The sequence below is a fragment of the Crinia signifera genome, chromosome 3 (genome assembly GCF_055691185.1).
Source record: "Crinia signifera chromosome 3, ASM5569118v1, whole genome shotgun sequence".
In the NCBI taxonomy this organism is placed as follows: Eukaryota; Metazoa; Chordata; class Amphibia; order Anura; family Myobatrachidae; genus Crinia; species Crinia signifera.
In genome coordinates, this window is record NC_139219.1 from 75,135,608 (window position 1) to 75,149,828 (window position 14,221).

The 14,221-nt window shown below is 43.3% G+C and overlaps 1 protein-coding gene and 1 long non-coding RNA gene across 8 annotated transcripts in view; one reads left to right on the forward strand and one right to left on the reverse strand.

Moving 5' to 3' along the window:
* The window catches only part of ACTN2 (actinin alpha 2), a 110,118-nt gene extending 96,044 nt beyond the window's left edge, over positions 1 to 14,074 (forward strand). For 5 of the 7 annotated variants that reach the window (XM_083176020.1, XM_083176021.1, XM_083176019.1 and 2 more), the window contains 6 exons: positions 2,075 to 2,209; positions 3,712 to 3,891; positions 4,543 to 4,689; positions 8,150 to 8,215; positions 8,650 to 8,808; positions 10,046 to 14,073. In XM_083176020.1, the coding sequence (XP_083032146.1) occupies positions 2,075 to 2,209; positions 3,712 to 3,891; positions 4,543 to 4,689; positions 8,150 to 8,215; positions 8,650 to 8,808; positions 10,046 to 10,204 (846 nt within the window). In that variant the 3' untranslated portion in view covers positions 10,205 to 14,073. Of the gene's footprint in view, positions 1 to 2,074; positions 2,210 to 3,711; positions 3,892 to 4,542; positions 4,690 to 8,149; positions 8,216 to 8,649; positions 8,809 to 10,045 lie in introns of all 7 variants that reach the window. The other 2 variants (XM_083176023.1, XM_083176025.1) reach the window with 2 other exon arrangements.
* Positions 10,016 to 14,221, reverse strand: part of LOC146063554 (uncharacterized) — a 39,267-nt gene continuing 35,061 nt past the window's right edge. The window contains exon 3 of the long non-coding RNA XR_014471613.1: positions 10,016 to 10,212. This is a non-coding gene — a long non-coding RNA (uncharacterized LOC146063554). The remainder of the gene's footprint in view (positions 10,213 to 14,221) is intronic.

Genomic DNA, 14,221 nt, shown 5'->3' on the forward strand with positions numbered 1-14,221 from the left:
ATGCAAAGAAACATAGGAACAGGGTTGCATAGAAATGGCAGCAGGTTCTCGGAATTGATGAGTAAATACCTGAAAAATTTGGCTGGGTACTTATTACGCAACCCCATTGTGAGCGTCACCCCACGATTGACGTCAACCCGAAGCGCGGCGAGCGCGCGTCCTCCGACCTTTTTATACCCCTACTATCCACGTCGGCGTGGAGCTGAGAATATAAAGTGTGGCGAGCGCAGTGAGCCACCGAGCCCGAAGCGTGCACGCGTATACCTGTGAAGTTATACGCGTCCCCACGCGGGGCTCGCTGCGCTCGCCACACTTCGGGCTCGGTGGCTCGCTGCGCTCGCCACACTTTATATTCTCAACTCCACGCCGACGTGGATAGTAGGGGTATGAAAAGGTTGGCTGTAACAGGAGGCAGTTTGTTCGTCAAAAGGGCAGGAGAATGGTACAATAATGACTGTCTGCGAGCAACAGTGGAGTATGGTGGAGGTTCCTTGCAAGTTTGCCCTGAATATTAGCAAATGGAGTTGGAGATTGGTGAGGATTAAAGGTGTCCTCAATGCTGAGAAATATAGGCATGTACTTAGCCATCATGCAGTACCATCAGGGAGGCATCTGATTGATTCCAAATATATTCTACAGCAGGACAGTGACCCCAAACATATAGGCAATGCCATTAAGAACTATGTTCAGTGTAAAGAAGAACAAAAAGTCCTGGAAGTGATGATATGGCCCCCACAGAGCCCTGATCTCAGCATCATCAAGTCTGTCTTGGATTACATGAAGAAACAGAAGTATTTGAGCAATCCTACGCCCACAGAGTATCTCTGGTTAGTTCTCCAAGATGTTTACGACACTCTCCCTGTCGAGTTCCTTCAAAAACTGTCTGCAAGTGTCCTAGAAGAACTGTTCTGCATTTTAATTGATAATAATAAACTATTACAATTCTTGCTGTATTTTTTCATATCTGCCTAAAAGTTTTGCACAGTACTGTTAACTATTTTTTTTTTTTGTATTTTGAGTATTACTATTTATGTTACAATTACAAATAACTACAATTATGTTTTAGAATTAGTTATTAAGAGTGTAATTCTTCCCCATTTCAGAGTATGACAAATAATTCATTGATAGGGAGCATCACCAGCACAATTGAAAAATCTTGTAATAATATTGTTGATCTTGATGGCACCAATATGCTTCGATTTCATTATATCAGTCTCGTGTGAAATTACCCTTCCTCGTGCAACAGTGGAAAGGCTCTTCAGACTTTTAAAAAAAGCAGCAATGACTGAAGACTCACTGATCCGCTAGTGATTTGTAATAGGTTACCTGAAGTGGGAACTGCTGGTGTTTACTGGGGATCCCTGCAAGAAGGTGATGGTCTACTAGTGTGCCTCCCAAAGGTTGCCAAATAAAGGATCACCCCTTATACAATTCAAACTTCACATGCTCAAGTAATATATTGTTAGGCTGTATTGCTGGTTCGGCTATTGTTAGGCCAAACAAATCTACATGTTTCATCTTGGATGGAGTCTTTCAAGAACGCTAGCAAACTAAAAGGTCAAACATTTCTGTTGAAACATGATTATCAGTCTCTACTAAATATACTGTAAAAATATGACATACCTCCCAACTTTGAGATATCACCAGTTGGGACTCTGGCACGGCCTGCTGTGCACGGGCCCAAAAAATGGGTGTGACTTTGGGGAAAAGGGAGATTGCTTTGTGGGGTGTCTGACACCATGAAGCCACACCCTGTTTTTGATTATGTGGGGGCATGGCCAGCCTTGTCTGAGCTGCCAGCTATGCCCCATGTCCCTCTGCCTCCCTTGAATAGAAGCTGTGTGCATGTGGGGAGACTCCCAACTGCCCCTGTCCCCCAACGCGGGACACTGCTGGAACGGTCCTGTGAAAATCGGGACATTTGGGAGGTACAGTAGGATATTACACCACTGCAGTTAAAGTTCCCACACATATATTATCTGGTATCGTGCACTAATTATCTCACCTTTTAAATAAGGAACATGATATATGTTATATTGAATGTCATATAATAAAGCTTATATCTTCTGCTTAGGTGAAAAGACTTGTGCCTACTAGAGATCAGTCCTTGCAGGAAGAGTTGGCCAGGCAGCAGGGTAATGAACGTTTGCGCCGGCAATTTGCTGCCCAAGCAAATGTCATAGGACCGTGGATCCAGAGCAAAATGGAGGTAAGGAAATAACCGCTGACTTTACAGTATGTGTTATGAACTGTGTCCTAGTCTCTGTATCTTGACATTTATCCTGACCGCTTAGTTTACTACAATTTATTCTTCTGAATAATCAGGTCAGTGAAGTGCTATCCATATTGATTTGCTGCAATCGGCACTGAAAAAATATAGAAGCACTCATTGAAGTCTACCTAATTATTCAAAGGGGTACATTTACTAAAATGGGAGTTCTATTGAAGATGGGATGTTGCCCATAGCACCCAATCAAATTCTACTTCTTAATTATTTAGCAATTTCTAAACAATGATAGATAGAATCTGGTTGCTAATGTTAGGTTCCTGGGACCTCTCCTGCCACCCTACCTCCGTTGTTTCTGAATACCTTTGGTGGACGCGTGCTAGTACTAGGCTTCGCCAATAATAGCCGCGTTCGAAGGAGCCCGTTAGTCAGGCTCCAACCCCGATGCCACCTGGTCTTGAGAGGGGACAACGCGACCACCAAAGTTAGGAGAGAACAAGGGGATGAAGCTAACTACCCCTAAGGCAGTGGTCCCCAGGAACCCGGGATGATGAAGCAATCCGGGGAAAATGGCTGGATACCTAGGGGTATCTTTCACATAACCAAGTAAAGACACAAATAGCATAAATACCTAGGTAACGTAATACTGCGACACCGTCGCGCAACGTAAGTGAACCTAGTCCCACAAATACCTATGAGACCAAAATGTAACTAAAGAGAGTTGTGACCCCACAACTAATCGTACATAAACAACCAATAAGGAGGAACAAGGCCCACCTCCTACCAGGGCACAGAACATAGAAATAATGCTACTCGGCGGTAGCCCAGGATAACTCACGGCACCCAACAGGGGTGGAAGAGATGTGGGTGTCCGGACCGCGTGGGTACCGCCGATCGTACACCAGGGATGGCTGCCTGTAACAGAGACAGCTGACCCGCAAGTAACAGGAATCTATCACCGGCGTCTGAGAACATTCTCAGACCGCTGATAAAGGGAGCGGGACCAATGAAAGAGAGGCACCTGAACCGAGCCTCTAACAAGGTGATAGGTGCGCGAAGAAAAGGGCGCCAAGCAACCGGCGTCCTGACTACCAGGAAACAGTCAGGACTAGGTTTGAATCGCCCTGCGTCTGCCGTTACCTGGCAATGCGCCGGGACCTCTGTCAGTACCGCCGGAAGCAGCGCGCCGGGCTGGTTGCCTAGCAACCCCCGACGCCCGGCGTCCGGAAGCTGCGGAGGAAGTCTCTGCCGCGCGGCTGTTCCCCTGACGCGTCCTATGACTCCAGTATGTAGCGGAGGTCTGGGGCGTCCGTGTGACCACCACAGTACTGCCAGTGGGTGCGTCCACGGCACCCCGGGTCCTGACAGCTAAGGGCAACATCCTATTTTCAACTCCCATTTTTAGTAATTTAAATGTGTTTCTAGAAAACAGACTAGCCAAATAAGTTGTATCCTTGTCGTATTACAATGTGTATGTCGTACAGGAAATCGCTCGCAGCTCGGTCAACCTCACTGCAACTCTAGAAGATCAGATGAACAACCTTAAGCAGCATGAACATAACATAGTCAACTACAAGCATAACATAGACAAGCTGGAAGGCGAGCATCAGATAATACAAGAGTCCCTCATCTTCGATAACAAGCATACGAATTACACCATGGAGGTATGACCATGCATGTGCCTCTTCTGTCCAATTAACTGATGTTAGCAAAATAATTTGTTGGTTATTAATATATACCGAAAGATATATCTATTGTGAACACAAACTAAAGGAAAATAGAGGTGATTATGTACTTTTGTAATGCAATCTCATAGCTTTCTATTTGATATCAGGGTATGACAAAGAACGTTACTGTAGTAACAATTGTTCGCATGCTGTGTACCCTTTACCCAGTCCCACTGCCGCCATGCCTAAGCTGTTACAGAAATACACACCTTTGATACAGTGCAGATCTGTCTCAGATTTCATTTATCGTATATAATACTAAAATGAATGCATAAATAAAGAATACAAAGATAATACAGCAAACATTTAATACAATGGTAAAACAGCATTGTGTACTAGGATCATGATGTAGTCTGCACAACCATTGTTATAATCATGGAATCACATGTAATCCAAGAGCTGTTCCACTTCTTTTCACCATTCAAGCCACCATTTAAAAGTCACTGTTTTCTATAAAGTAGGATCATGCTAAAGTAAACACAGTTGAACATTCTCAAATATAGAACCCTACTGCAGATACTGTATGTTGGGCAGGCACAATATTCATGGTGATTATTTGAACTGCTTGTGTTTTTGTTCCCCACGCAGCACATCCGTGTGGGCTGGGAAGTACTGCTAACTACAGTTGCTCGAACCATCAATGAGATTGAAACTCAGATGCTCACACGGGATGCGAAAGGCATCACACAGCAGCAAATCAATGAATTTCGCTCTTCTTTCAATCATTTTGACAAGGTAAATTCTATGTGCATGACCGTGGTGTAAAAGTAAAAGGATACAAACATACATATGGTTGAGCGGCGGTGGGGATGTTGGTGGTCAGAATATCGACACCAGTGTCCTGAAGGGCCTAACCCTCCCTCCACAAAGTCTAACCCTAACCCCCCCTGACAGCCCAACCCTTAGTCCCCCAAGTAGTGCCTAAGCCTAACCCATCCCTTACCCTGAGGCATGCTAGTGCTGCTAGCATACTTACCATTCGGCATCTCAGCAGTCGGGATTCTGGTCTCTGATGGTAGTCAGGATGCCGGGGATGGTAAACTGAATGCTCGATCCCTCTAAAGATAAATAGGTACTTGTTTCCTAGCACGGCGCCTAGGATATTGAGTCATATGGCATTGTATCGCATCGCATGCCATATACCCGCATGCGATGCGATTTTAAATTGTATAAGCACCCTAATGGGTTTTTTCAATGTTAAATGTCCCCCCTATACGATTTTTTAATTGATGTTACAATGTTAAATGCACCTGCGCTCACCACGCTTCCGGTTGGCGTTGATAGTGGGGGTGGCGTGGGGGTGCTTTTAACATTGTGAGCACCCATTACGGTACTTATACAATTAATAATCTTATAGGGGGCCCATAGGGGGCCCATTTAACATTGAAAACACTCATTAGGGTGCTTATACAATTTTAAATCATATACCATTGTAAATGGCATACAATGGCATACAATGCGATGGTATACGATTTAAAAATTGTATAACATCGGCTGCCATCGTGTAACATTGCATCGCATACCATTGTATGGCTTATGGTATGCGATGCGATGGGCGCCGTGCTAGGAAACAAGTACCGATAAATATGTGTAATATGTAAATATATAAATCCATCTTAGTCTCAAACATTGTACTATGCAATAAACTGCAAGGGGCATATTGCCATTAGATCATCAATATGTTCTGCATACTGATATACAGCGTTGGACTGGAGCATGAAGGCATGAATGCAGTGGAAGGGAGCCATGCGTAGGTGGTGCTGGTGAGGGGGCAGCCACCACAGAGGGAAACTACTAGATTAATAACACCAATGCACTGTAGAACATACACCATAGTCCTGTGCAGTTTAAGTATAACATATGTATAATGTGTAATTCAAGTGGGACTCGAGGCATTGGGCCCACCGGGGGTTTCCCCAATACACCTGCTGATATATTATTACACCAGGGCTGGGCAACACCGGCCCTCCAGATGTTAATGAACTACACATCCCAGGATGCTTTGCATTAGTTTTGCTATGTGGCCATGCTGAAACCGATGCAATGCATGCTGGGATGTGTAGTTCATCAACATCTGGAGTGCCGGTGTTGCCCGGCCCTGTATTACACATATTTAGTACTCACCAGCCCAGAACTATCATGAGTTTACTACTTTCCAAAAAAACAGAATACTATTGCTGCCATCTACTGCAATGCACAGAACACAATGTTATCAGTAACAACTCAGGAATGATCCTTTCATGGACAGCTGTTTTTACGCTTGATACAAGAAAGCTGCGTACTGTACATTGTGTTTACTGCTATTTTTACGCCTGCAATCCTCTCAGTGATGTATTATTCCATGGCTATATTTATCTAACTAATAAAGCAAAATAGCAAGGGGGGATTCTTGTATTATGAATATTACTAAAGATGGAGCATGCTCCATCTTTGCAGGGGCTGGCGATAGAATCGCCAGCCCCCGCCAGGGGGTGTGCGCGCACGAGATGCTTGCGCGCCCGGTAATGACGGAGCTCCCTGATGCCTCACCCGCTGCCATTGACGGTCCCCATCGCCACCCGGAAACCCCCCCTAACCCTCCCTGAAGCGGAGAAGGGCAGGGTCTCGCTGCCCAGCCGCCAAGAGACTGGGACGCGCGTGAGACGCACGCGCGTCCCAGTCTGATGGAGTCCCTCTCCGCCAGCTCTCGCCTGCGGGGACGGTCTGCCAAGAGCAGAGCAAAGAACAGAGGGGCTCCATCTGTATATTGTGGATATGGAAATCCTATTTACATTACTACATTTCTGTATATTATTATTTGCCAATGCACGATTTAAAATTAGCATGTAAGAACATACCATTTCGCAAGAGAATTGTTTGATAACCTGTGCGATGCAAATCCACAAAGGGACCTAATATTTAGCAATCACAATTTAATAAAAAATTTATATTTAACACATAGTCAAAAGCAATTCAAACACTGATTCAGACCTGTTTGCTATTTATTTATTTATTAACAGTTTCTTATATAGCGCACACCTATTCCACAGAGCTTCACAGAGAATATTTGAACATTCACATCAGTCCCTGTCCCAGTGGAGCTTACAATCTATATTCCCTACCACATGTACACGCACACATTTATTTTAGGGTTAATTTGTTGGGAAGACTCCTACCAGGAGGAAACCGGAGTACCCGGAGGAAACCCACGCAAGCACGGGGAAAATATACACACTCTGCACAGTGGAGTTATGGTGGGAATCAAACCCATGACCTCAGCGCTGTGAGGCAGTAATGCTAAGGCTGTGAATGCTAGGCTGCAAATACTCGAATGCCCGTCCCCCTGCGCCGCCTGCATCCCCTCGCTAACATGTGAGGGGATGTGTATGAGAACACATCCCTTCCCATGAGGCCAAAGAGGAGAGAAATCATTTGATGGTTGCCGACCATCGATTGATTTTTCTCCCCTTCGGAAATATGTCAGTCTGAACCGACTTTTATTAACGACGGAGATGACCGAATAGGGGGTGGTCGGTGACGTCAGCTGCCATCCCCGAGCTGGCATCAACCCACCTACAATCACAGAGGAAAGCCCAGCATTTTCATGGGGATGTCCATAATATGCTGGGTGTTTCCCTGCACCAGCCCCCTGCCCGTGAGCCTCTATCAGGCCCACAATACAGGAAAACTGAACCATGGGTGCCATGTGACTACCGAAGTTGGTATAGATCCTCACCTGAAAACTATTTAAGATTCTCTGCTGTAAGGCTGTGTCTACACATTGTATTCTGACAGGTCCCTTGTAAAGGGATCTGTTTGGCAGGAAGGAGTCTGTACATTGAAATCTATGGCTGCATGTACACATTGCATTTTAGCAGGATGCGGTCGAACAGGTGCTGTTTAGCAGGATGCTTATTCAACAGGATATATACACAAGCCTGCTGCATCCTGCTAAAATGCAATGTGTAGACACAAGAAACTGCATCCTGCTAAACAGGATCCTGTTTGACTGCATTCTTCTAAAACGCAATGTGTACATGCAGCATAAGCTATGTGATATGTCACTAACAATGTTTTCTTGGTAGCCTACATGCAATATTTGTATTTGCTTCTTTAAAAACTGAAATAATGGCTAAATGAAATTACTCGCTGACTCAGCATGGAACTACAAATCTTGATTTTGTGTCCAAATGACTCTGTATGGTGTCACCCACAGAGAAAGAATGGGCTGATGGACCACGAAGACTTCAGAGCCTGTCTCATTTCAATGGGTTATGACCTGGTATGTAATACTCATTTACAAAGTATTTTTATTTCTAACTCTGTAATACATATATATTTCCCCCTGTTTATGCAGTCATAGTGCATCTGCATTGATAATGACCATTCCGTTTTGTAACAGCTGTTTGTTCACCTATTTATCATTGAATATCTGAGGCATATGAAAAGCATTCCGGAATTTGAATCCTGTAGCTAACACAATCTGAAGATGGCGTTACATATTCAGACTATAACACTATATACATGTATAACATACCCTTAGAGGACTAAAACTGTATTATTATTTTACACCGACCAGAAACTACAGTATACTATACTATTTTACATATGACTTTAACAAAGCATGAATGGATTCATCTACAGCGCCCTTTTATGTTCATAATCTATACTTAGCTATAGTTGGTAATATTTTTTCAAATGTGATTATTTTCTAAGGGGGAGGCAGAGTTTGCACGGATTATGGTCCTAGTTGACCCCAATAGTACAGGATCAGTGTCTTTCCAATCCTTTATTGACTTCATGACACGGGAGACAGCTGAAACTGACTCCACAGAACAAGTGATCGCGGCATTCAGAATTCTGGCTGCCGATAAGGTTAGTAAAACATCTGCACTTATCTCAGGCAACAGAGTTCTTTCAACCATGATCAAACTGTATATGTGTAATGTCTGGCACACATAATATAATGAAGCCTTGTCAGACTGTCTGTCTGTACATAATAGTGGCTTTCACCGCCATCATTTATTTCCTCCTCAATTACCTGCTCTTGTTTTACCTTTCCCACCTCATACATACTCACCATTGTTCAATTCACTGTATTTCCAAACACCTTGGCACATATCTGTCTCAATCAATCTGGATTATTTCTTACACACATTACTGCTTGAAAAAATGTTATTATGTGTCATATTAGAAGGTGACAAACCTGTTTTGAGATATTCAGGGGGTATTCAATCTCCCACTGCAATTCCTGACAGGATAAATAGCAGTGTGGCCCTATTCAATGCTGTCTTCCCTGACATCATTGAACAGGGATCTCGGCAGAACGTCTTGATTTGACTTTCACATTAAGGGGGAGATGCTCTAAACAAGGAATGCGGTAAAAACCCCGTTATCGGGGTTTTTACCGCATTTTGGGATGCTGTAAGCATCCCCCGCCGGGTTAACGCGGCGGGGGGCATCGCCATAAAAATCTGGCGATGCCCCATAGAAGCCAATGGGCTTCTACCGCATCCCTCCGCCGCCCCGCGCCGACCCCCCGCCGCCCCGCATCGCCCCCTCACCTGTGTCCGGGCAGCACAGAGCTGTGCTGCCCGGACCTGTGACCTCCTCCCTGCACTGATCCTCTTCCGGGTGCAGGGAGGAGGAGAGCCCGGCCCAGCAGCAGCAGCGCTGGGTGTGTGAGGGAGGGGGGAGCCGCCGGGACCTGCTGGGACCCGGCGACTCCCACCGCAAAGGACAGCTCTTAACGCAAGAGCTGTCCTTTGCCTTAATTATCGCATATGTTACAACATATGCGATAATTAAGTATGCGATGGGTGGCGAAGGGGGGCGGAGATTCTTAGAGAATCTCCCCCTAAACCTGGGTCGGCCATTATACACAATACATCCCCGGTCTAACCCTTCTTATATCCCTAATCGAATTACTGGGATGGTTGACCCGGGATATAAGATTTCACACAGCAGCTTGACCCAAGTCGACCCGGGAATATCCCAGGTTTGCGGTGCAGTGTGAAAGGGGTATAAATGTCTCTCTAGTGCAATGTACAGTCAGCTACTGAATAAACACGTGTTATTGTAGTACATTATTCATTTTTATCTTTATTTCCAGCCGTACATATTAGCAGAGGAGCTGCGTAGAGAACTTCCTCCAGAACAAGCCCAGTACTGTATAGCCAAGATGCCACCATTCTCCGGCCGCGGTGCAGTTCCTGGTGCCCTGGATTATTCCTGCTTCTCATCTGGTTTATATGGAGAAAGTGATCTGTAACTTGTTCCCTGTTAAGGCCAAGACATAGAAAGTAGATGGGTTGCTTGCAAGCTTTAATGAGCTCAGAGTAAAACAAAGCATTTAAAATAAATATGTGATTGAACGCGCAGTGCCATATTAAGCTAATTGTATTTAAAAGGAAACTTTCATTTAAACAAAGCTTAGTTTTGGAATTAGACATGTATAAAACATGTGAGTATGTGTTTTCTCTATGTGTAGTCAATGACAAACTGTTTTAGTAGCTGCAAACAATGCATACATGGTTTTGTTACTTATTGGAATAAAATGAGCAGGACTGCTTAACAATGTTGTAAAGAGGGAACACCGATTTATCCTACACATTTCAGGGATGGAGAATATTTCCATACCTGAGGTATGGGGTACAGTGCCTGTTTGGCCCAGAGATGGGAACGGGCAATGCAGTAGAGGTTTATCTTCTATATTGGCATTTGCTGCACTCTTCTGCACAGGAGAGCAGAGAACACCTACCCAGAGAATGAGAAGCTATAACTGCCACTCACCCAAAGAATTTATTATTTTTCAGATCCTACCTGCTGCAGTCAGGATTTGAAAAAGATCCATTCAACTGGATACAGATCGGAATCTGATCATATGCAGATCGTGAGCAGATCATGTGGTCATGGTCATCGACAGACCATGAGACAATCGTACGATCTTTTTATGATCTGCTCACGATCTGCATCGTTCTGGTGTGTACCTAGCATGACTAGGAAATACATTATGTACACACATAGACTAATGACAACCGGCAGTGGCGTAGCTAGAAATTTTTCTACCCCTGCCAAAAAAATTCAGGCGCCCTCACCCCCAAGAAGGGGCGAGGCGATGGACTACAGGTGCTGCTGGCTGATCTGACAGGCAACTGAAGCAGCAGTGAGTGAATTGGTCCCGCTCCATGCATATCTAATGAGCGGGGACCCACATTTAATATGCACTGTACTGGGTCCCCGCTCATTAGATATGTACAGGGCGGGACCAGCTCAGCGTCCCCTACTGCCTGGGTCGCCTGTCAGTTCAGCCAGCGGCGCCCACCACATACCCCATTGGTACTGTTCCCCCAAGCCGCCACGGGGTCTGCCACATATGTAGCTACGCCACTGACAACCGGCCTAAAGCACTTCAATTATTTGCATTTTTTTAATGAAAGTTTCTCTTTAAAGTATTTAATTTAAACGTGTCAAATTGTATTTAGATTACATTATATTTTTCCTGAATCTTTTAGTAATACAAAGATGAATTTAGAGTTAGTTACCAGGAGCTTCGTACATACAATCAAAGTGCTTTGATTTAGAAGCTGAATAGAACCGTAGGTGTTTGTTATGATATAAATAATATATAAAGGTGCCCAGCGTGTATGCAGAACGATCATGGGGAAAAGAGCTGGGCTTAAAATCGCTGATTTCCCTGCAGTGGACGGGTTTCCATAGCAAGACGCCATGGAAAGCCGTCCACCCCATCGCTCACCTGCTGGTAATACCAACAGATGAGTGGCCGGCAATAATGCGGGAGCATTGATTGCCGGGCCATACACATTGGGCGGGTTTTTGTGCTGAAAGCAGCTTAAGTGGATAAAGTGAATGGCTTTCAGGTCAAAATCGCCCGGTGTGTATGGGCATTAACAGTTCTCTGCCCAAGAACAGAACAAAGCATTCAGCATAAGGAGGAGAGAAGGAAGTGGTACAACATGCCGCATTATAATAATGATTGATCCCCGACCATCTGGCCTTCTGATGATCAATGTGAAGGAAAGGGTGGAATCTGTAGAATCTGCACTGAAAGTACAAAATCGGCTACCATTGCAGTGTCATTGTTTGACCCAAGTCACAAATGCACAGAAAAACCCTGCCTCTGCCAGGCCAGCATCAGTGCAGAAACGAGTATCCTCATCTGTCCTGGCAACATAATAACTATAAATAATGGAGATAGAAGATTTTCTATTGCTGTAATGTGACACAGTAATCAATCTCTGCTATCGGCTCTTTTTGAAATAGACCTCTGAGCATGGTACTGTACACAAGACAAGTTAAAGAGACACACAATCACTTTGTGAGCTAATATTAGTTAATTATATTGGGAAAAGAGCATGTTAATGATCAAGTTAAATAAAATAACTATGCATCGTATTATCATCATGCCGTCAACAGCTTAATCTTACCTAAAAAGGCAACAGGGGTGCATATCGAAATACACATATTAGGGCTTATGATGTGTACTGTAAGGATGAGCACTGCATCTAGCATCATGCATAATTGAATCAGCCTCACTGTGGTTATCATTAAATTTGTGTTTAACCCTTCAGCTTTGTGGCTCAAATGCTATGGAACTCGCTTTCTGCACAGTGCGAGAGGCCTAGAACCCTTCAAAAATAGACTCAAGACTTTCCCATTCACTAATATCCACTGAATTTATATTTTGTGCTGTAAAGGCAAATGTAAAGCACTTTGAGTCCTATAATGAGAAAAGTGCTATATAAAATTATATAAGTGGACATTATTAAAAATGTATTGCGTAGACTGTATTGTGATGACAGTTGCCATTCAAATCCCAATGTCTATTCAAATGTATGAAAATACTGTGAAAATATCAAAATATTGAATTAAAACAAATCACAATGTTTTGTGTACAAGCTACAATGCTTTATGTACTAAAAACAAAAATGAACTTCAATAAATGACTAAACCATATTTGTTTGTGTAACTTAGGGCCTCATTCATATACTTTACAAGTGTCATCACTGGGACACACCAGAAACATGCAGTGGGTTCTAAAGGGTTAAATGAAACAATGTTATCCTGCACAGAGAACCTTAAATATGAAAGATCCTTATATAGGGAAGTAACATACTAACTATGGGGACGATGTATTAAGATTGAAAAGGAAATAAACACAAGGGTGATACAGACTGATACATTTCCAGCCAATCAGCTGCTAACTATCATGGTATATAGAGTGTGTCTGAAAAAATGGCAGTTATGAGCTAATTGGCTGGGCATTTATCACTCTTTATCACCCTCAGGTTTATCTCTTTTTAAGGCTTAAATACACATACACATTAATACATGTGCCCCTAAGACACCAGTGGAACAATGGGCCGAACAAAACCTGAAAAATGATGGTGTTTCCTTGCCATTACCAATAAATGACCTTTGAAGGAAGCATGCCTCAGACATGGGGCTGTCCTTGTTTTACCTGGAAAATAACACAATGCTTGTATTGGTTTTAAAATGTTTCTGTATAATGCACCTTTGCCAATAGATTGCATGTTTTTGGCTTAATATGGTTTTTGTTATCAGCATATTACTACTGTAAAGGGCTCTCATCACTTATAGATTGGAGGAAATTATTTTATGAACTTATTTGTAAGAAATCAGTGATACAAAATGGCTACAAGCTCATAGCCTACCGAAGTGCCTTAAGGGGAGATGTTTTAAACCTTTTAGCGAAATAAAGTGGACCGTTAGTCATTTTATAGACTATGCTAGATGATTGTAGAAGATGATTGGTTGCTATGGGTTATTTCTACAGGTTATCTCTTTAGAAGATACATGGTTCTCAAATTGCTAAGCTGCATTTTTTTATGATTTTGCTCTGACCCACAGTGCAGTGCAGTGGCGGCCTCCAGTTTATGTTTTTCATTCAATGTTTGTAAATGAAAAACAAAAGTTATGTTGTGATGTGTCCCACAATCCTTCGCTGTCCAAGATGTCTGCATATGTAATTATCATACCTATCAGAAACTCAGTAATTATTGTGTACTGATTAAACGATTTTGTCCACTACATCACTTACAAGGCAACAGTTGATATAAAATAAAGATTGTTAAGGTGCATAAAAATAAACAATAAAATTGGCAATCATATATTAAAAATGTTGTCAAGACTGATTGAGCCTGGAGTGAATAAAGTTAGGTGGTCTTATCATGTTCTTCCCTATGCAGAATATCAATTAGCGGTCCATATTATCCATTAGCCAATCTAAAGGTGGTCATACACAGGT